General features: G+C 34.1%; 2 protein-coding genes across 5 annotated transcripts; both read left to right on the forward strand.

Moving 5' to 3' along the window:
- Positions 1-241: 241 nt before the first annotated feature.
- Positions 242-13162, forward strand: kz (putative ATP-dependent RNA helicase kurz). 4 transcript variants are annotated; one of them, XM_018541473.1, is made up of 20 exons: positions 242-301; positions 458-536; positions 6967-7095; positions 7257-7436; positions 7514-7798; positions 7867-8239; positions 8373-8608; positions 8716-9067; positions 9157-9397; positions 9482-9665; positions 9781-10013; positions 10225-10448; positions 10627-10872; positions 10941-11130; positions 11312-11452; positions 11521-11724; positions 11831-12049; positions 12126-12223; positions 12346-12430; positions 13088-13162. In XM_018541473.1, exons 3-19 carry the CDS (start codon positions 7021-7023, stop codon positions 12420-12422), a joined length of 3558 nt encoding a protein of 1185 aa, XP_018396975.1. In that variant the 5' UTR covers positions 242-301; positions 458-536; positions 6967-7020; the 3' UTR covers positions 12423-12430; positions 13088-13162. The 4 variants fall into 4 exon arrangements, with proteins under 4 accessions (XP_018396975.1, XP_018396974.1, XP_018396976.1 ...); XM_018541475.1 differs by lacking the exons at positions 242-301; positions 458-536 and adding exons at positions 2052-2220; positions 2375-2442 and having other exon boundaries at positions 7019-7095; XM_018541472.1 differs by lacking the exon at positions 242-301 and having other exon boundaries at positions 392-536.
- A 476-nt stretch (positions 13163-13638) lies between these two features.
- Positions 13639-20579, forward strand: LOC108775172 (uncharacterized). Its single transcript, XM_018541459.1, has 13 exons — positions 13639-13710; positions 14577-14638; positions 14899-14972; positions 15112-15196; positions 15310-15401; positions 15487-15773; positions 15870-16169; positions 16405-16533; positions 16930-17086; positions 17173-17472; positions 17539-17678; positions 17911-18269; positions 18399-20579. Exons 1-13 carry the CDS (start codon positions 13639-13641, stop codon positions 19084-19086), a joined length of 2745 nt encoding a protein of 914 aa, XP_018396961.1. The 3' UTR covers positions 19087-20579.
- The last annotated feature ends 338 nt before the right edge of the window (positions 20580-20917 follow it).

Consider the following 20917-nt stretch of genomic DNA (forward strand, 5'->3'; position numbering starts at 1 on the left):
CACTCTATAGCATTTTAAAGATATCATCAGATACCATACCTAAGATATTCTGAAATATAAGAATCGACTATAAATACACACCTTTCTGACGCCATTATGCGCAACGAAATGTCTTATTATTCTTAAGTCTATTCTACAATGTGCTCTTTGTTTCCTGTTTCTTGCTTTTTACCTTTTGCTTTTTTTCCCTCTTTGCAACTGTTTCATTGGCAATTATATTTTTTGCCACGTAATTCACGTTTCTTCCAAAGTGCGTTAATTTTTATCTCGGGTGAGGAGAAAACGAGAAACGGGATAACAGGTAAAAAGATAAGATGTAAAAAATAACAAAAAGCAAGATACAGGAAATAAAGTGCACATTGTACAGCCTTTATACAATGGTTCAATTTATGCTCGTGTCTGGTGTGTCAACTGTTATTGAACAAACGGTTTGTTGTCTTGTTGGTCTCGTGTGTAGAATTCAATTAAATTTTCTTGGCTATGCTCGATCGCGAGGTTATTAATGATAACTACAGGAAATAATAATTAAGCATCAGGTACGTATATTTTATTCTTATTTTTAGTATATTTTAAGTGTCCTTAAATTTTTATTATCTCTTTGGAATGAAATTACGCAATGTGCATGTGATCAATTGGCTTTTGAAGTTATACACCAAGTCTAAAATGTACAATAAAATTTATTCATATGGAAATTGTTTTCGGGAAAATTTAAATATTCGCTGGATACATGTGATTTAACGAATTTCACTATAAAACTATTATATTTGCGTTTATAATTGTATTGAGTAATTAAGCAAACATACAAAATATTCACGCACAATGAATTTTACTATTATTACTATAAATTGTTGAAAATGTTGCTTGAAAACAAAGTCTTATTATATTAAAAAATGTTATGATCTAAATATATTTTTTTATGTATAGTATACTTACTCCTTTCTCAATCATACCACTGATTATTGTAAAACTATAAACATTTATATATATTTAGCTGCAAATATGTTGCTATAACATAAGTAACTTTATTAAGAAACAAAAATATTTTTGTTAGCAACAAAGTGGTTAATGAGTAAAAGATGCACAAAAATGTAGATTAAGTTTTAGATTAGCTAATTATTTTTAGATTAAGTTACAAAAGATGTATTACAATAATATAATAATAAATATTTTTAAATAGAAAGTTTTATAATTACAGAATATATAAAATATAAATATAATAATAATCGTATAATATATAAAATGTAAGAGTTTTAAGAAAAATATACAAATTTACTTAATCACAATAAAAGCAAAATTCATTATATAAATTGATTCTTGATTTTATGAAGATTCAAAATTACCTTTATATTATGTACATTTTTATTTAAAAAAAAAATGGAATAAAATATATGCATAAAAAATTAGTCTTTAAATTGTAGGAAAAATAAATCTTAAAAATAATATTGATTCTTTTTTTATTATTTACGATTTTTTTGCATGTCAAAATATACTTTTATGTCTACAAATAAATAGTACATTTAAAAAAAGTAGATCAGACGTGAATTAATTTTAAATAATAAAAAAGATTAATATTTTTTAAATTTCCATTTTTCTCACGATTTGAGGACTAATCTTTACATGTTTTATTCAATTCTTTCAAAAATATAAAATATACTTAATGTACATGAAATCTACATATATCTGTTTATCCATTGAAGATATAGATGTTGAATGGACATTGAATCAATAAAATCTACATTGCATATACATTGAAGCAATGTTGATTTGTAACATCTATATAAGACATCGAATCTACATTTCATAATGTTGTTGCAATGTTCGCAATATTGGAATTCAACATTTTCTGAGACATCGATTAAACTGAGACATTGGTCGCGTTCAACAGACTCAACTGTTATGAAGTGGATCCGTGAGCGGTTGCTGCTAATAGATGATCTAAAAGAATACACCAATAGCAATGAGCACTCACAGATCTATTCCGCAACAGTTGAGTCTGCTGAATGCGATCATTGATTATTTTCTGAGACATCGATTATTTTCTAAGACTTGATTTAACTTAATTCGTGTATTGTATAGATTGGTGGATACATTTCTGCAATAATATCAAAAAACGTTTCTATGCGTACATTTACTTCATGAACGCGTTTAAAAAGATATTCACTGAAACATTGAAGAGAATAGGACGCAGGTCTTGGCATATGTGCTCGAACTTCTCTCCAGGTACATTCAATGTCTCGAAGATGTGAATCTACAAATCAAAATAAATATGATAATACTTTGATGTTATACTATTGAAATTTAATTGTATATATTTACCATTAGTTATTTTATCACGTTTGGGATCAATAAACTTGTATGAATGCTTCCTTTTCAGGTTTTTATAGCTTTTGTCATTAAGACAATTATAAAACTTCCAAAAATGTGAAACAATATTTGTTCCAGGTAATACCCATTCCTTTATTGTTTGTAACAATGCCTCTTTTGTTCCAATTTCTACTGGTACAATAAAGATCTTTTTCGTTTTTCGTTCAAATCCACCATATACCCAATTGCCTTTGATCTTTTTGGTCACATCACAATTCTTCCTTCGGGCAATTTTTGCTCCATCGATTTCGATAGTGTGTCCTAGACCTCCAAGCTTTTGACTGTTCTTTTGCGCCCAGTATACGCATACCTAATATAATTTATTTAATCTAAATTGTATATATTTATACATTACATATTATAATTAAAGATATATCCATGTAATATATACATACCTAATGTTAACATAATTTGTATAATTTAGATTGTACATATTTATATATTATGTATAGATAATTATTGATCTATCCATATTTACCTCTCTGCAAGATTTTATCCCTTCATTAAGCACAGGTATTGCTAAACCAGTTTCGTAACGCAAAAATTTTAGCCGTGTACGTGGCACCATAACAAAATACGCTGTAAGCCTACATATTATTTCGAGATCTGTGTCGATCTTATCAAACCATGTTCCCTCCGTGGCACTTTTCTTAAAATTGCATATAGCTTGTATGCTTTTTTTATGTTCTTTTTGAATAACGTGTTTTCTTTTACATGTAAATGACAATGTTTCTTCATTTAAATCTATAATTTCTTTACAGTTATCGCAATTCGATGTAGCTGCTAATAAACCATGTTCAATTAAAAAATCTATTAAGTTCTCTTTGGAATACGTTAAATGAATGTATTTGGACAATCTCATTTTCTATAGAGGCTTTTTTATTCCTGCAAACCCTTTGTTTACGTCCCTAATGGTTACTACTTGCGTTCACTGTAGAGTGGCGATATAATATCGATATTCCGTAATAATATTTTTGAGTTGAGATATCGATATTTCGAATCGACATTTCAGATTTCGATATTTTGAAATATCAAGGCTATTTTCAAATCCAAAAATTATATCGTATTGATATCATATTGGTATTTGATACAGGTGAATATTTTCAATTGCAATTTGTACTCTTTGAATATTTTTAATCGCAAATTGTACACAACTTGCTAATTTATTATTCTATAATCATTAATTTTGCATATCTATTATACAAAACGTAACTTTTTATTTTAATTCTGAGAAAGTTTTTAATGTAAATATAATCAAGCTTATAAAATTAATTAAAAATATAATTATACAAAGAACGTGTTATAATTTTTTGTTAGAAAACACTATTCATATCGATAGTTTCACTGATATTTAGCTGTGTATCGATATTTGAATCGGCGATACGTATTGATATCGATGTTTTCAGTGCAATAGTCCATTCCCAGTTGACTAATGGGAGAATTCAAGTCGATAAAGCGGCCAGAGGTGTGGTCCATTTGACGCTACAAATTCTTTAAAGCTTTTGATTTATCTCAATCAGAAAAAAAAATTTTACCGTAAGATTTGACTTAAAAATTCAATTTTTGATTTTTAAGCTTGTTCTACGATAGAGACATAAGCCGTAAGCCGTAAAAGGTTAACCAATTATAGACGATTATTTCTGTTATATTTAACTATGATAGGCCTTCTACAATAAGCCATTATCTAAGTTTTAAGTATTAAATCATAAGAAATTGACCACTCACAGTCGATTATTCTTCTCACATTCGATTGTGATTGGTAAATTTCTTATGATTTAACAGTTAAAACTTAAGTAATGACTTATTGTAGAAGGCCCATGATTTCTCATGGCTTAAGAGGGGAGCACAGACTTTTGCATAACGCTTAAACCATATACATAAAGAATTTGATTGGCCCATTTTCTTATGCATGAATCAATGGACCAATCAAATTCTTTATGTATATGGTTTATGCGTTGTGCAAAAGTCTGTGCTCCCCGCTTTACGCCTTGCAATTCTATTGTAAAACAGGCATTAATCAGCCAATTGCGGCCAATCTTCTTCTTTCTTTTTATTGGCTCCCACTTTGTATCTATTTGCGATGCTTTCACTTTTTTCATTAAGAATTTTCCTTTTTTTTTCTTTTTAATGCCTAAATATTTATCTATCTATCTATATATATATATAAATTTTTTATATTTTATCTTTGATGTATTTAAAATTTAAATTACTTTAAGTAATTACTTACTGTGCTTAAAGGCCGTAGCACAGACTCTTGCATAATGCATAGTGCATAAGAGAATCAACCAATCAAAATTCTTCTTTTGCGCGAAATGGGAGGAAAGTAAGCTTTCTGATTGATTGATTCTCTTATGCACTATGTATAATGCATAAGAGAATCAGCCAATCAGAATCCTTTCTTTTTCTTTCACAGAAAAGAAGAGCTTTGATTGGTTGATTTTCTTTTGCACTATGCGTTAAGCCTATCGCATATGAAATGCACAATAGAGCATGAGCATAACAACTGTTGGACCAATAAGCATCCAGCATAAAGTTGCCATATTGATTAATATAAGATGCTTATTGGTCCAGCGGTCTTATGTTATGTTTATGCACTGTTATGCATTTCATGTGTTTTAGGCTTTACGGAGAAGTCTGTGCTGTGGTCTTTATTTTTTGTATAATCTTAATGCCAGCTGCACACCAGCGCGATATTCGTCGCGCGCGACATCCAATAAGCGTACAGCTTTACCGATGTTCTCATTCTAAAGCTAGATGCTCATTGGATATCGCGTGTCGCGCGCGACGAACATCGCGCTGATATGCAGCTGGCATAAGCCGTACAGATTTTTGCATAAAGCTATATCCACACAAACTTACATAGCTGCATAAACGCATGCATAAAGAAAATTATCCAATCGCATTTCCCTTATGAGATGCACGTAAAATGGGATTGGATAATTTTCATTATGCATACGTTTATGCGGTTATGCAAGTTGTGTGGATATAGCTTGAAGCGGGGAGCACAGACTTTTGCATAACGCATAAACCATATACATAAAGAATTTGATTGGTCCATTGACTCATGCATAAGAAAATGGACCAATGAAATTCCTTATGCACATTCTTTATGCGTTATGCAAAAGTCTGTGCTCCCCGCTTAACGCATAATACAAAAGAGAACATAAGGTTAAGAGAATCATAATAAACATTATTACATATATATACATATACCATTAAAAATATTATACCTTGCATGACTGTGGCAACTTCCATCCACAACTTCTCTTTCGTACGAATGCCCCTTTCTGCAATTGGAAGTCTAAAGTTCCACAAAGCTGGTCGTCTCCAAATTGCCTCAATAAGACGTTCCTCCAGAAATATTTTCCGCTGCTTCATATTTATCGGAACATTTTCTTTTGTGAAGCTCTCCTCATCAGAAGCTTGCTGGTTCACCTCTGGTTCACTGGGCGTCTCAATTACATTCAATTCTTCATTTCCAACCGGGCTTCTTCGAATTATGCTTCCATCTTCTACGCATACAAAAACATTACAGCACGAGCACAGGAATTAGAAGTTTCCAATAGTTGATGCATAATTTAATGCATAAAATTCATTTCACCGTCAAGTACTTACCGCACTGCGGATAAAAATAACGCGTATTCTTATCAATATAATACGCGGGGAAAGATTTAAGGCACGGGTGAACTGGAATCTTATCTAAATTGCATATTCTTTCACATAGTCCACATATGTTAACAAAAAAGTTAATATATTCTAAATAAAATTCTTATAAGTTCTTTATAAAGAATTTCATCAAAATTCATATAAAGAATTTATAAAGTCTTTATATAACTTATTTATAAATAAATGCGAACATGTATATATATTTTTATATAGTTTATATTATATTAACAATTTATTTAAGCTAGTTTAATAAGTCCTTATTAAATAATCTTTTATAAAAGTCCAATTTATATAATTATAATTTAATTAAATCTTAACAAGTTTTAAATAAGTTGAATTAATATGTTTTAATATGGTCTTAATAAGATTTAATAAGTTGAATTAATAAGTTCAAATATGGTCTTATATATGATCATTATATGGTCCAAATTAAATCTATATAAAGTTTTAATAAAAATATATTTATTGGAATCGTTAATAAGATCTTATTTAGTATTATATTAAATTTTAATAAAATATTTATATTAAATCTATATATATATCTTTTTTCGCGGGTAAATAATTAATTCATTAATATTAATAATACATGCACTGACCTCGTCGATAAAACTCATTTTTCTCTTCTCTTTTTTCGACGCCAGATTTGCTACTACCGAATGCAGCTATATTTATTTAAATTTAAACGATTTAAACACCAAAAGGTGACACGATTTAAACACAACCATTTTTCGTTAAAGATGAGACACTCCGAACTTCAGCGTAAAATCGACAGCTTTCGAGAGTCGAGCGCTGCTTGGCATTATGGTAGAGTGGGGGTAAAACGCCAGCTTTTCTTCGCTGCATGAAATGTGATTTCAACCTATAAAACCCACGTTTCTTATTAAAAACTTAACCTAAAAAAGGATTACTTTAATTGTTTAAGATTTTTGTTTTCAGGAGAAATGACTATATTATCAAGGTTAAACTGAAATATTTTGTCAATTCTTAGCAATGGGGAAAAAAGGTTATAATTGGAAATCAAGAGCTGCTGCAAACGTGGATGTTGATAATTCCACTACTAAAGAGGTAAATTTATTGTTATATCCGTTTTGCGCTTCTTTGTGAAAAAAATAAATTATATGTATGTAATGTTTGTTATTTGTATTGTACACTGTAATTGCCCAAAATGTTTAATAAAGTTATTTGTTGTTGCTTTAAATATATTGCTTATTAAATATATTTTCTAGATTGTATTAGACATCCAACATCGCGCTGAAGATTATGACAGTTGCAATGCACTTGTCTTACCCGCTCAAAAGAGAAAAACGAAAAACATAGATAAGAAAGTAGCAACTACTCGATTGTTATCAAAAAAACGCAGAAAACAATTAGAAAAAATAATAGAGCGGAAGAAAAAAAAATTACAGGTATTGTAACTTAATTCTACATAAATATAACATAAAACTTTTACTTAAATTTTTTAAGTATAATATTTATTTTACAGAGAGCAGCATTGTTAGAAGATCTGACAAAAGTACAAGCGACTCCTGCTGAACTGAAACAGTATGTCAGTCTGACATCCATGCAAAACAAGGGCTTAAAGCGTCATTTTCGAGAGCTTGAGACACCTGTTGAAAAGTTAAAACGTAAAGTAGACGATGAAGAAGAAAGTGATTCGACAAAGATAATTATAAATTCTATCAAAATGAGCAAGAAGAAAAGATTAGCTATTCTAAATAATATAAAACAAGACGAAATTAAACTTGATCCAAATGTAGTTGGATTTGAAGTAAGTTTTAAGTAACAATGATAAAAATTGTAAAATTATATAAGAAATCAAACAATATTTATTTTCAGTCTAGTGATAGTAGCAATGAAGATGATAGTGATAATGAAGAAGACAATGAAGAACATGTTGCTAATAATATTGCTTCTGATGTTGTGCCAAATAAAGGGAATAAAATAATTGAAAAAGAAGAAGAGAAGAATCTTTCCAAAGAAGTAGACAAAGAAACAACTTCAATTAAATCACAGGAATCTAAACAATCAGTGGAAGTACAACAGCAAGATGTTACCAAAATTCATACACCTGCTGTTTTTATACCTGTAAATAGAAAACCTGAGATACAAGCAGTTAGATTGAAACTACCTGTTGTTGCAGAAGAACAAGTTATAGTTGAAACAATAAATGAGAATCCAATAGTTATAATTACAGGAGAAACAGGAAGTGGTGTGTAAAATTAAAGTATAATTAATAGATATAGTGATATCAGAGCTTGTTAATTTTTTAGATTATAACGATAATATTTGGCTAAAAAACATTTTTTATTTGACTTATTTATACTTATTTGATTCCATCATAGGGAAGACAACGCAAGTACCTCAATTTTTATATGAAGCTGGATATGCTCAAAATAAATTGATTGGAATAACTGAACCAAGAAGAGTGGCAGCAATGTCAATGAGTAAACGTGTAGCTGAAGAATTAAATCTTTCTGAAAAGTTAATTTCATATTTGATTCGTTTCGAGGGAAATGTTACGGAAGAAACAAAGATTAAGTTCATGACCGATGGTGTTTTGATGAAAGAGGTTCAAAGTGTAAGTCATAAATTAAATTTTGCAATACAATTTATATATTTTATTACATCATTATATAATTATTATATTTCATATTATATTTAAAATGATCTTTCTTTTATTTATAGGATTTCCTGTTAACAAAATATTCCGTGATTATACTTGATGAAGCACACGAACGCAGTGTGTATTCCGATATCCTGATTGGTTTATTGTCGAGAATCGTACCACTTCGTAATAAACGCGGTAATCCTTTGAAGTTGATAATTATGTCGGCTACATTGTCTGTGAAAGAATTTGTAGAGAACACCAGACTGTTTAAGATAAAACCGCCGATAATTGAAGTCAAAGCACGACAATTCCCTGTAAAGATACATTTTAATAGAACAACAAGCAAGGATTATGTCAATGAAGCATTGCAAAAAACAATAAAAATACATACTCGTCTTCCAGAAGGCGGTATATTAATATTTTTAACAGGTAAAATAATCCTTGTAAAACTTTTTTATTTTTACAAATTATTATTACAGTCAAATTTTTATAATTTTAACAATTTTAATTTATCGCAGGTCAGCAAGAGGTGCATACAGTTGTGCGTAAATTACGCAAATTGTTTCCGTTAAAGAAGAATAAACAATCTCAAGTTAAAATGGTGGAAGACCCCGAAAAAAATAAAGTGCCAGAAGCATCAGATAAAGAGCACAGTGAAAAAGACGATTCCGACGATGATTTTGATGCTGAGGAAGCTTTGCGTCGTAATAAACAGAGGCAAAAGAAGCAGATTATACTTCCAACTATTAATCTCGATGAGTATGTATATTTAAACTATAATTATATGTTATTTTAATATTCCATAATTGTTCTGAAATTTGTTATAAAAATATTTATGTTTAGTTATTCAATAAATCCTACTGATGATACGCACGAAGATTTAATCAATGTACAGGACGACGAAGATAACTTGGACGAAGACGAAGATGAAGATGAAGATGTGATTGATTTTAGGGGACTAACAAACGCACAGCCATTATGGGTCTTACCTCTCTATTCTCTCTTACCTGGACACAAACAAGCCAAAGTAAGTATACAGTTTAATAAATAAACTCTGATTCTTTTGATATTAACAAATCTGTATAATAAAATAAAGCAATAGTAGACTTTTTTATGATAAAATATTTTTGTTTTAATGATAGGTGTTCGAGCCACCACCAGAAGGATATCGCTTGTGCGTGGTATCTACTAATGTTGCAGAAACCTCGCTGACGATTCCTAATATTAGATATGTTGTAGACAGTGGACGTTGTAAAACTAGACTGTACGACAAAGTGACAGGCGTAAGCACATATCATATTGGCTATACGAGCAAAGCAGCGGCCGCTCAGCGTGCCGGTAGAGCCGGTAGAACTCGACCTGGTCATTGCTATAGGTATCTCGACACTTACCCCACAATTTATACGCATGAAAATCTTTAATATAATAAGATGGACACTGATTTGATTAACTTTTCGTTAGAAATTTATTTCAATAAATTCTAGATTTAGAAATACTATATTTTAAAAAACGGATCTTGTAAATTATTTACTTAATCTCTTGCTTTGTAGCTTTCACATATATGTATATTGTTTTCTTTTTCATAGATTATACTCATCGGCCGTATACAACAACGATTTCGAAGAATACAGTCAGTCAGAGATTCAGAGAAAACCAGTAGACGATTTGCTGCTGCAGATGAAGGCAATGAATATAGACAAGGTCGTGAATTTTCCATTTCCCACACCACCAGATATTATGCAATTAAAGTCTGCAGAAAACCGACTCACGATACTTGAAGCGTTACAGCCACCTTCGAAGAAAAAAGAAGGTAATTGAATGTGGACATGTATTGTCATTTGGATAGCATTGAAAATTATAATCATAAGATTGAAGTGTATGATTGTGCAATTATTTTGGAACTGACTATTACTCATATGAAACAATACAATTATTTCTTTTTATAATTCAACCATTACATTGTTTAAAGGAATTGATTCACTGTTTAGAGATATACTGTACGAAGGTGACGCCGCTTGGACGCAGTATTGCCGCGTTTCCGGTATCTCCGCGTTACGGTAAAATGCTGGCACTATCTCATCAACATAATTTATCGAAATATACGATATGTATGGTAGCGGCTCTCAGTGTCCAAGAAGTGTTGATAGAAACACTCGACATGGAGGGTCCAACTAAGAGCAAATGGCTTCAAAAGCGTCGTTACTGGGCTGGGACTGGCAATAGTTTGCTTCTTGGTACGTGATCTCGAAATTATTTTTTGTTTATATGATGAATATAAACAATATAAATTTTTTATGTACAGGTGATTTAATGGTTTTATTAAGAGCCATCGGAACTGCCGAGTATGCAGGGTCAAAGGGAAGACTGTTGTTCTTCTGTGAGGAAAATGGTTTAAGACACAAGGCTGTGATTGAGATCAGGAAACTTAGGCAACAACTCACAAATGAGATTAATTTAAACATACCGAATTTAAATTTAATTATTGATCCAAAGTACGTATTATCTTTTATTATAAAAATCTTTATCCTGAGTATATTTTTTATTCTCTCTAAATCTCTATATATAGTAAATTTTTTAAAAGAAGTTCTTAAACCTGATTGTTTAGAACACTGGAATTTGACTATGTATATTACAGTATGTTTAAGAGGTTTGTCATAACAAAAACTCTTACAGAATGCCACTGCCGACCGATATGCAAGCGAAATTGCTGCGCCAGATAGTTCTTGCAGGTATGGCGGATCAAGTCGCAAAAAAGGTTTTGCCCGATGAGATAAAAGAAGATCAAGATAAGGCCAAGTGGAAACACGCCTATAGGTATACATTAATTATCGATAATTTGGACCTAATTGAGCACATTTCCTCTTATCTCTCTTATCTTTCAGAACACCCGAAATGGAAGAACCTGTGTTCATGCATTCCTCATGTGCTCTACGGAAAACCAGTCCGGAATGGGTGGTTTATCAGGAAGTATACGAAACGAATAAGATGTACATGCGAGGTGTCACAGCAATAGAACCTGAGTGGTTACCGAAATTCGTGCCCATGTTGTGTCGCATCAGCGAACCATTGGTTGATCCACCGCCAAGGTAATTTTACCTTGTTACACAATTGTTCTTTTAAAACATGCTTTTTCTACTTATTTATAAATATGTTAATCTTTATTATCATAGAATATATAATTTTTATTTATAGATATAATCCAGAAACTGGTAAAATCATCTGTCGTGTGTCCGGTACATTCGGAAAAGCTGGATGGGTGCTACCACTGATGGATATAGAGCATCCATTGACGGTGGACGGCGTCAAATGGTTTGCATATTTCTTCTTGGAGGGTCAAGTGTTTTCTAAACTGAAACGATTTGTCCCGTCATTGCTGACGACACCTGGTAGCATCACTAAATCATGGGCCAAGTAAATTATTAGTTTTATTTTCTTTCGATTTCATCCTGATTCAGCAAATAAATTATCAATTCTGCGATTTTCCTAGGCTGATACCACGCACTCAAGTAATAGTACAAACGCTACAGTCACAAGGAATCATGTCCAAAGACAAACTGATAGAAATCTGGGTTTCGGACAAGAAATGTGAGATTATTTCGATTTTTATTATAATATTTAGATAGACGTAATTTTATATCATTATATATTTACATAATTAAATTTGTGTATATTTTCGCGATTAAACGTGAAGAGTATTTTAATTTCAGTTTTGCTGTCAGCTTACCAAAAGTGGTTGCCGGAATCCGCGTATGCAGAAGTAGCACAGTTATGGCCACCCTTGTAATTAAAAATGTAATATTAGGATTGTAATTATATAGGTTTTTAATTAAATTATTTTGTAATGTAAAAAAGAGAGAGAGAGAGAGAGAGAGAGAAAATATCAGTCTTAATTTAATGGTCGTGCTATCCTTATAAAACTCTGAAAGGGAAAGGATTTCAGTCATTTTTAATTACTTTTTTACGTTATTTAATCGAGATTTATTTATTTAATTTGTAAGTTGAAAAATTTCAACATATTTTATCAATTAATATTTTTTGAATGTTTAATGAAAAAATCCATTTTTTTTTTTTTTATAAAAAGAAAAAGATTCGAATAAAATTATTTGTATCTTTTTTCGCAAAAAAATGGATTTTAATTTTTCTTGAAACTTTTTATCATTCAGAAGTTCTTGTGTGAGAGCAGTTTTTGATTTAACCGCGTCCATAGACGAGCAATTAGAAATGAGGAGCAGTTAGTATGGCGGTGTGAATCGCACGCGAAAGCGGCGCTAGCCAACCGCACAGTGTATACAAGCTCCATGTCTCCATGGAATCCGGAAGATGTTCCCCATCTGTCTATCTCTCTCTATTTCCCTCACGCTCTCTCCTTCCTTCGTCCCTCTCCGTCTCGCTTTTCCCTTCGGGATAACGATTAGGCGCATACTGAATAACATCGATCCCGATTTCTAGAACGAGGTCACCACGCAGAGGGCAACGATCCAGCGCGGCGCGAAGGAAATAGAGATTCCCGCGCGAAGCGAGTGAGCGAGTTCAATCGTCCGTCCATCCGTTCGTTGACAGTCGCTTCGTGCGGGACGCCGCGCGTCTCGTCGTCCGTCACTGTTGTGTGTTGTGTTGTTTACAGAGTGTCGCGAGCGCGAGAATAAAATTCATGTGATTCAACCTGCGCATCCGCTGGTAAAGTCTACTCTCGCGACGACGACGGGATCCGCGTCGTGGACGCGTCCACGCTTCGTTGCTGTCATCCTATTGTCCCTCGTCCGTTTGCTTTCTCCCCTCTTTTCGTCTCTGTGTTTGTGTGTGCGCGCGCGCGTGCTCTGTCTCTCGTCTCGCGCGGTTGAAAATGACGGACCGCACCGCACGTCTCCGCTGGTGGCGGTGTATCGTTCCCGTCAACGTTCGTCGCGTCGACGACGCGGAGTGAACTCGTCGCGTCCACCGCGAAGAGCGTCCGTGTCACTCGTTGGATTCAGACCAGGAACTCTAAAAATCGAAAAAAGATGGATGCAACGATAGAGCGGGAGTGTAGCGCGTTGGGCGGTTTGTTTCAGCAGATCATCACTGACATGAAGGTGAGGAACGTCCGTTTTATTTAGGTTCGACCGATCTCGACATCTTCGCGCTTCGCACACTTTTCATATTTTAGGCCGATGTCTGTTGGACTGTTTACTCCGACCCTCTTAATTTAGAGATTTTATGATTTCTAAGAATTTTGAGTTTAAGGATATATATATATATTATCTCGCGCTATAATTTCTTTTTCTGTTTATCCGAGAATCTCCATTAACGTTTTTCAAATGTAGTATATTAAGAGGCATAAAGTGCATTGGATTATGAGTAAAATTGGAGCAACTATTTGAGAAGTAAACTAAAGTGTTCCTTTTAAATAACAGAGAGAAACAACAGTCTATGTTTTATGTTTCTTTTATTTTTATCACAATGCATTTGTTTTATAGTTCAAAGTACTTACTTGCAAATGTCCATTGTTATTAGAACAGGTACAAATATTCTACTAATTGATGCTCTTTTGTTCATACTTCATAATTTTTATAACTTTGTGAAAACAAATAGTTTTAAGTATAAATAAAATATCCTAATATTGTTAAACATTATTTAATGTTTGCTTTGAGAAATCAAATGCAAAAACATTTTTTCTCTGTATTCCTATAAGTTAGTTTCTCTTATGAATCATAGCTATATGTTAAGAAATAGTAACTCTAGTATTATATAAACTAGTATATTATACACACACATACACGCACATATTATTGAAAAAAAATATGCATGGGCGTGTGTGATTACATTATCTATTACCAGTATATCAGTTCAGATTGCTGTTTGACTAATGCAATAAAAACTAATATTAGAGTTATGCAGACATTAATAAAAAAGAATTAAAAATCTCGTATACATTATAATACTCTGTTTCTTTTTATAGAATGGAACACCGCTTTGGGAAGATTTGATTTCAAAAGCTACAAAGTTACACGCGAGTTTGAGGTGAAGAGATTTATATAATTTCAAATATGTTGTTATATTTTATTTTATATAATTACGCAAGTTCAAATGTATAAAAAATGTTTGCTTAAGATTCTCCAGCAGCATATTTTTATTATACATTTATTACACATTTTGTATTAAATAACTTCAACGTTCAGAAAGATTCTACTGTATTATTTTATGTGTTGCACATTCTTTATAAAATAGATATTAAAATTGCATAAGGTTACTTAGAAATTTTTTGTAATGTAACATTACAGGGCTGCCATCTTGGCTATTTCCGTATATCTTGAGGCTTTTCAGAAAATAGCAGATGCTGCAACTAATGCCAGAGGTAAGCCTCAATTAATTAATTAATGACAATAAATTTTTATTGTTTATACAATTTGGATTATTAAATGTCTGTATTAAAGAAATTAAATGATCAAAATATAAAATAAAATAATATAAAAATAACACTGTTATATATTAAGGTGCAACTAAAGAAATCGGAACAGCACTGACGCGAATATGTTTAAGACATAAAGCGGTGGAAACTCGTATGAAGTCATTTACCAGGTATGTTAAAATATCCTGTGTGTGTGTACAATTGCATTAATCTTTATTTAAATTTTTATTCAGTTAATCTCTGAACATTCTTTGCATTCATATCTAATGTTTGTTGTTTCAAGCGCTATTATGGATTGTTTGGTGTTGCCTTTACAAGAAAAATTGGAAGATTGGAAGAAATCTTTGATCAATCTCGACAAAGAACATGCCAAAGGTTTTAAATGATTATTATAGTAATTTGATAATTACGCTTTTAAGAAGCGTCAACTTTCTGTAATCCGATATCTCGCTATTTTTAGAATTCAAAAAGGCAAGGGCGGAGCTAAAGAAACGCTCCACCGATACTTTACGTCTGCAAAAGAAGAAAGCACGAAAGGTTCAAGTTCACTTACATGTTCAAGGACAGTCTCAAAGCCACGGGACATGTTCCGATGTGGAGCTCAATAGGATGTTAGAGTCATCAGCGGCAGTTGTTCAGGAGAAAAGACTGAGTTTAGAAGAAACGGAACGAAAAGCCGTCCGTGCGGCCCTTTTAGAAGAGAGGGGCAGATTTTGTCTCCTTGCCCGATTCCTGAAACCCGTACTTGTTAGTAGATATTTTAAAGATATATGTATACACATTCGTTAACTGGCGTACAATGGCGATGTATACACATATATAAATGCGTAATTAATTGTTTAGGATGAGGAGATAGCGATGTTAATGGAATTAACGCACCTGCAAGAAGTCTCGGATCAATTGCAAAGACACGCCGCGTCGCCGCATCATTTACCGCCTGCATCCGAGCAGGTAATAACGGACATAAAAGGTTGCGACGTTACTCAGTGGTCATTGGCTACACCGCCATCGAGCCCGTCATTGTCTCTCGGATCGAGGAAGAGTTCTATGTGTTCGATCAGTTCTCTAACTAGTAGCAGTAGTGGATCTTGTAAAAGCCATCCGAGCCCATCTGGACATCCGTGGCATAGATCGCTTTCTCAGGTAATTACGCGTCGGAAGTATCTTTTGTTTCTTCTGTCTTTTTCTCTTTTTTCTCACTTTGTTTTTTTACGGATTGATTCATTAGATGTCTTTTTATGTCGCATGACATAGTAACACCGTTAATGCATCAGCTGCAATGCACCTAGTATCACGAATATAGATTTTACAGCACGAATTAATTGCTACTTTTGCCCGAGCTTATTGTATGTGGTAGTCGATGTTGTACTCGTTGTAGCCATTTGGTGTGAGACCCGTCAGCATCAGCGGCATCACGACGCTACGCCACTTGACCAGTGGCAGTTCTCGCGACTCTGGTTTTACGTCACAGGACACATTGTACAATCAACCGATTTCCGAACATCAGGTAAAATCGTTTAGTGATTAGTAGAATTACACGATGTCGTTAAATAGTTTCCTCAGGATGGACGATGTCAATCGCCAGTGAAAGTCAATTGACTCCAACAACGAGCCGTTATAAAAAAAACATTCAATTTTTAAAACACACACAGTTTAGATTAAATATCGATTCTATAAGTTCCAAGAAATGTTCACATTAAAATCATAATGGCACAATTTAGAAGATTCAAATTGTGAGATCTTACAAGTTTCCGCCGCCTAGTGATCATGCTACTAGATCTGCTTATGTTCCCAGTTTTAAATGAATTCTGTAGTTTAACTTCAGGAATGCATTTTCACACGTTCTATCTTGTCCTGTTCTTTATCGTTGGCGGTCGGTTAAAGAAACGGCTCGTGTTTTTAGGTATCGAATGTGTCTTCTCTAAGTAATCAAAGTACCGGTTGTACTGTAACGCGACCCGTGACAACTTCTACTTGGCCTGATTTGCAGGAAACGTCTGTTCAATACGACCGACAAAATCCGGGTGCGGTGAACGAACGGCCACATACTATTTCCTCTGGTAAGTAGTATTTATGTGTAATATATGCTTGTCATGATAATTCAATTCGTAATTCCGATTCAACTATGTTTTTTTTCCTACTTTAGCGTACGAAAAGGGACATCAAAGACCGGCGCTAAGCGTTTACACATTCCAAGCTCCGGATCGCGACGGTAACAGTTGCTGTCACAGCCAGCCTGCCTCTCCGGTTTCTTCTTCCTCTTCATGTTCTTCCTCGAATCAACAGCTGTCCAGGGTGCAGCTTCGTAGAAATAATGGCGGCAATCGTCCACCTATACCGAATAGATGTTCTAGTTTGGAACGACCGACGATTCCGGTGAAAAATGAACCACCTGGAAGTCCTCGGGGGAAGCCGAAATTACCTCTTCCTGCTCATTTGGCAAAAGGTTTGTTTAACATCGATATGTAAACTACGATTTGATGTGAGATTTACCGTTATTACGGTTCTATAGAATTGGCAAGCCATCAGCTCCAACAACCAATGTACGTAAACATGCACGAGTTGGCGAATCTAGCTGCCAGTCGTGCTCAGGAGATGCAACTTCCACCGCCTCCCCCTCCAGCATCGTTAACGACACCAGCAATTGACAAAGTATATGAAAAAAGCGATAAAGTATAATGTTTAGGGATCATATTAGAGATTGAGATTAAAATAAAAATTAATTAATTAAAAAAAAAAATTAGTATCTAGTTTAATAAACTTTACACTTTGATTAGTCAAATTTAATTTTAATCTCAGTCTGCTCTCTAATATAGACATATAATAAGTACAATATTAAAAAAAAATACTTTCGATTTTGCTTATGCTTTGCTGAATCGTGTAGATTGAAGTTCCGGAGAAAGACGCCGGTAGTCAGACGTCAGAGTCCAGTTTGGAGTCCAGTAGTGGATATGGAAGTCAAAATACTTTGCCACACTCTCATTCGCTTCACAATCAAAACGAGAATACATGGAACGTACCTGGCGCAGCAGCTACATTAGTGACACGTAGAGGGTCGACGCAACAGACGAGCAGACCGCCGCCACCGACGAGACGCACATCTACCGTCATTACCGCACCTCCCACTTCATCTGTTAATGAAGATCGAGGCGAGCAAGTTTGCGATGAGACAGAGAACCTTCCTCCGCCACCTGCGTTCCTTCTCGAAAGCTCTTCGCCCACGGTCAGCCCTACACCTCAGAGGTGAAAATCGACGTTACTTAATATTTTTAACTGCAATAAATTTATAATTGAAAGTTTTAATGCCACGATTTAATCTCTTTCTATATTTTGATGCAAGTCTATAATTCTATCTAATGCTTTATTTTGTAGATCCATCTCGGTTTCCGAGACAGTGAGAACTCTGACCGAACTTCGTCATACACCAGCCAGTCCGTCACTCTTACGAAAGGCTACTGGACAGCAGCAGGGGCACAATAATCCCTCAAGCATCATCCAACACAACGCCGTGCTGCAGATAACTCGTTCATCGGTTGAACGTTCCTGCTCGGCTGCTCGTTCATCGTCCCAAGAACGTGGACCTGTCGTGCAAACTACTAACGTAGCCGGTGGTGTTTCCGTCAGTCAAGCTGGACAAGCCGCGGGTCAAGGACAGGGACCGGGCGGAGTAGGCCAGGGTTTTATGGCAGTGCTCAATGCTAAACTCATTGGTACCATGAGCAGCAATGCCGCGGCGGGCGTGAATTTGAGCGGTAGCCCGAAGTCTCTTAGGAAACAATCGCTCTCGGAGCAGCAACAACAACAGTCCAAAAATGTCAAAACGGCGGCTCCTGGCTTTCTCGAGACGCTGAACGCTAAACTGGCGCAGCAGCAACAAGCTCTGCAGCAGGCGGGGAACACAAGTAGATCTGCGAGTATCAGGCGCATCATGGGTAATCGCGTGCCCATTATGGACCCTCTGCAAATGAGAGATTCCCTCATGGATCAGATTAGACGTGGCACTCCGCTGAGGAAGACCAGCGGCCCGATCAACGATCGTTCAGCACCCAAAATCTACTGAGTAGACCAGCAGCGACCTTCGCGTAAGTCCGTAATAATGTCGTGTTGCTTTACAAGCAACGTGCTGTTCTCATTCTGGCATAATTGACGCGTAAGGTACGATAAAAATCAGTCGGATAGAAATCAGTATATTCCGATTCTTCATCTATATTTTCGTGCATCAATTTCGAATTACATGCATAAATGTACCGAGGCCGCTGTTACGTTTATTGCGTCTCTGTAATTTAACCTGCCCGCTGAAATTCCCCTGATAACACGCAGGCTCCATATTAAATCAATATATGATTTATTGTACAATAAAAAGAGGCGTATATTGAAGCAATGCGCGATTAAATAAGAATCGATCGGGAATAGCTTTGCGTAGGGTTTAACGGCGTTATATATAGCAATTATATTTGTAGTGTAATATCCGAAAAGAATGCAGCATGTAGGAAGATTTTTATAATGCGTATTAATATTTATAAAGAAAACTGATTTGATTAGGGAATTGTCTCGTAAGATCCGTACCGATACAACGACAATACTCCAGTACAACTTGTGTCTTATAGTTCTATATTTTTTCTGCTTAAAAACACAGCTTGACACGATTTTTAATTGATCTATTATCACTACTGCTTAGTCTGTAAACAAATATACGACGGATTCTAGCGATCCCGCGAGAAAGTCATACATAATTTAATATCGAGCTTGTGTACTCAAATTGCGAAACTTGTAAATGCATATCCACATCAATTGTTAAATATCTTATATATATTTTACGAGTTTTTTCATTTTTATATGAGAGAGGCGCGAGTCTGTTTTGTTAGTTTAAACGCTTTTTTTTTTTGTTGTGTTTAATATTCCATGCTTAACTTCATCGGGATGGCCGTTTTTTTTTTGGTAGTGTATTCTCCGCCGCGCTGTCGAGATATAGCTCTCGGTTACGAATCGGTGGTACATGTACTAATAGTCTATACTATACGACATCTCTTTCAATGTCGATAAATGTTAATAAGCGTATGTGTCGCGCCTTCGCGGAGGTGATGTATTTTACGATCGTCATCGTTTGCAAGCTACATTCACTGCGTCTCTTGGCGAGTTTAAAGGAAAAATAAACGTCCCCTCGATGGGGGCGATCGCCCTGAGATCGAGTATTGCTCCATTATCAAATTAGGTATCACATTATTAGATCTTTTTTTTACACACTATCTTTTATGCTCATTATTTGCGTTACTCGTCATTCTTGCCAATGCATGTTCGCCATAAGTAATACACTGCCTACTCCTATCTTGGACATTCGCAGTCGAAAACATGTGTTTCAGTCATCTAGAGCGAAATACAGATGGTAAATACCGATTATTACTGCCAATTACATTCATCCTTTCATTCCTTACGTAGTTAAGTTCTCAATGGTATTGTAGCGAACCAGCGCGATGAGTAGTGTATAGTAAGCAATAGTTATATATGTTTATTTATTTCAAGCATTTAACTGTATACAGCGTGAATAAATACTTCCAGAGAATCTATCCATTTGATATTTAATAAGGCTTGTCCTTTGAAAATTTAATATAACGAACGAAAGATTTAAATTTAATTAAAATATCGTTTCACTAATGATAAACTCGATCTTATCAATGTTAAATGTCAAATGGACAATATGATCACGAATTGAAATTATATATAATTATTAACTAAATAATCGTACATTATAACGGAATACTATTTAATGTAGCGAGAATTCAATTCGGGTGATTGTTAATTTGTAATAACTATTACAATGCGATCAAATATGAGCAACAAATAAAGATACAACACATTCGTTTAAAACTCAAAATATCTTTATACTTCTTGCT

This window comes from Cyphomyrmex costatus, unplaced genomic scaffold, assembly GCF_001594065.2.
Source record: "Cyphomyrmex costatus isolate MS0001 unplaced genomic scaffold, Ccosl1.0 scaffold29, whole genome shotgun sequence".
Lineage (NCBI taxonomy): Eukaryota > Metazoa > Arthropoda > Insecta > Hymenoptera > Formicidae > Cyphomyrmex > Cyphomyrmex costatus.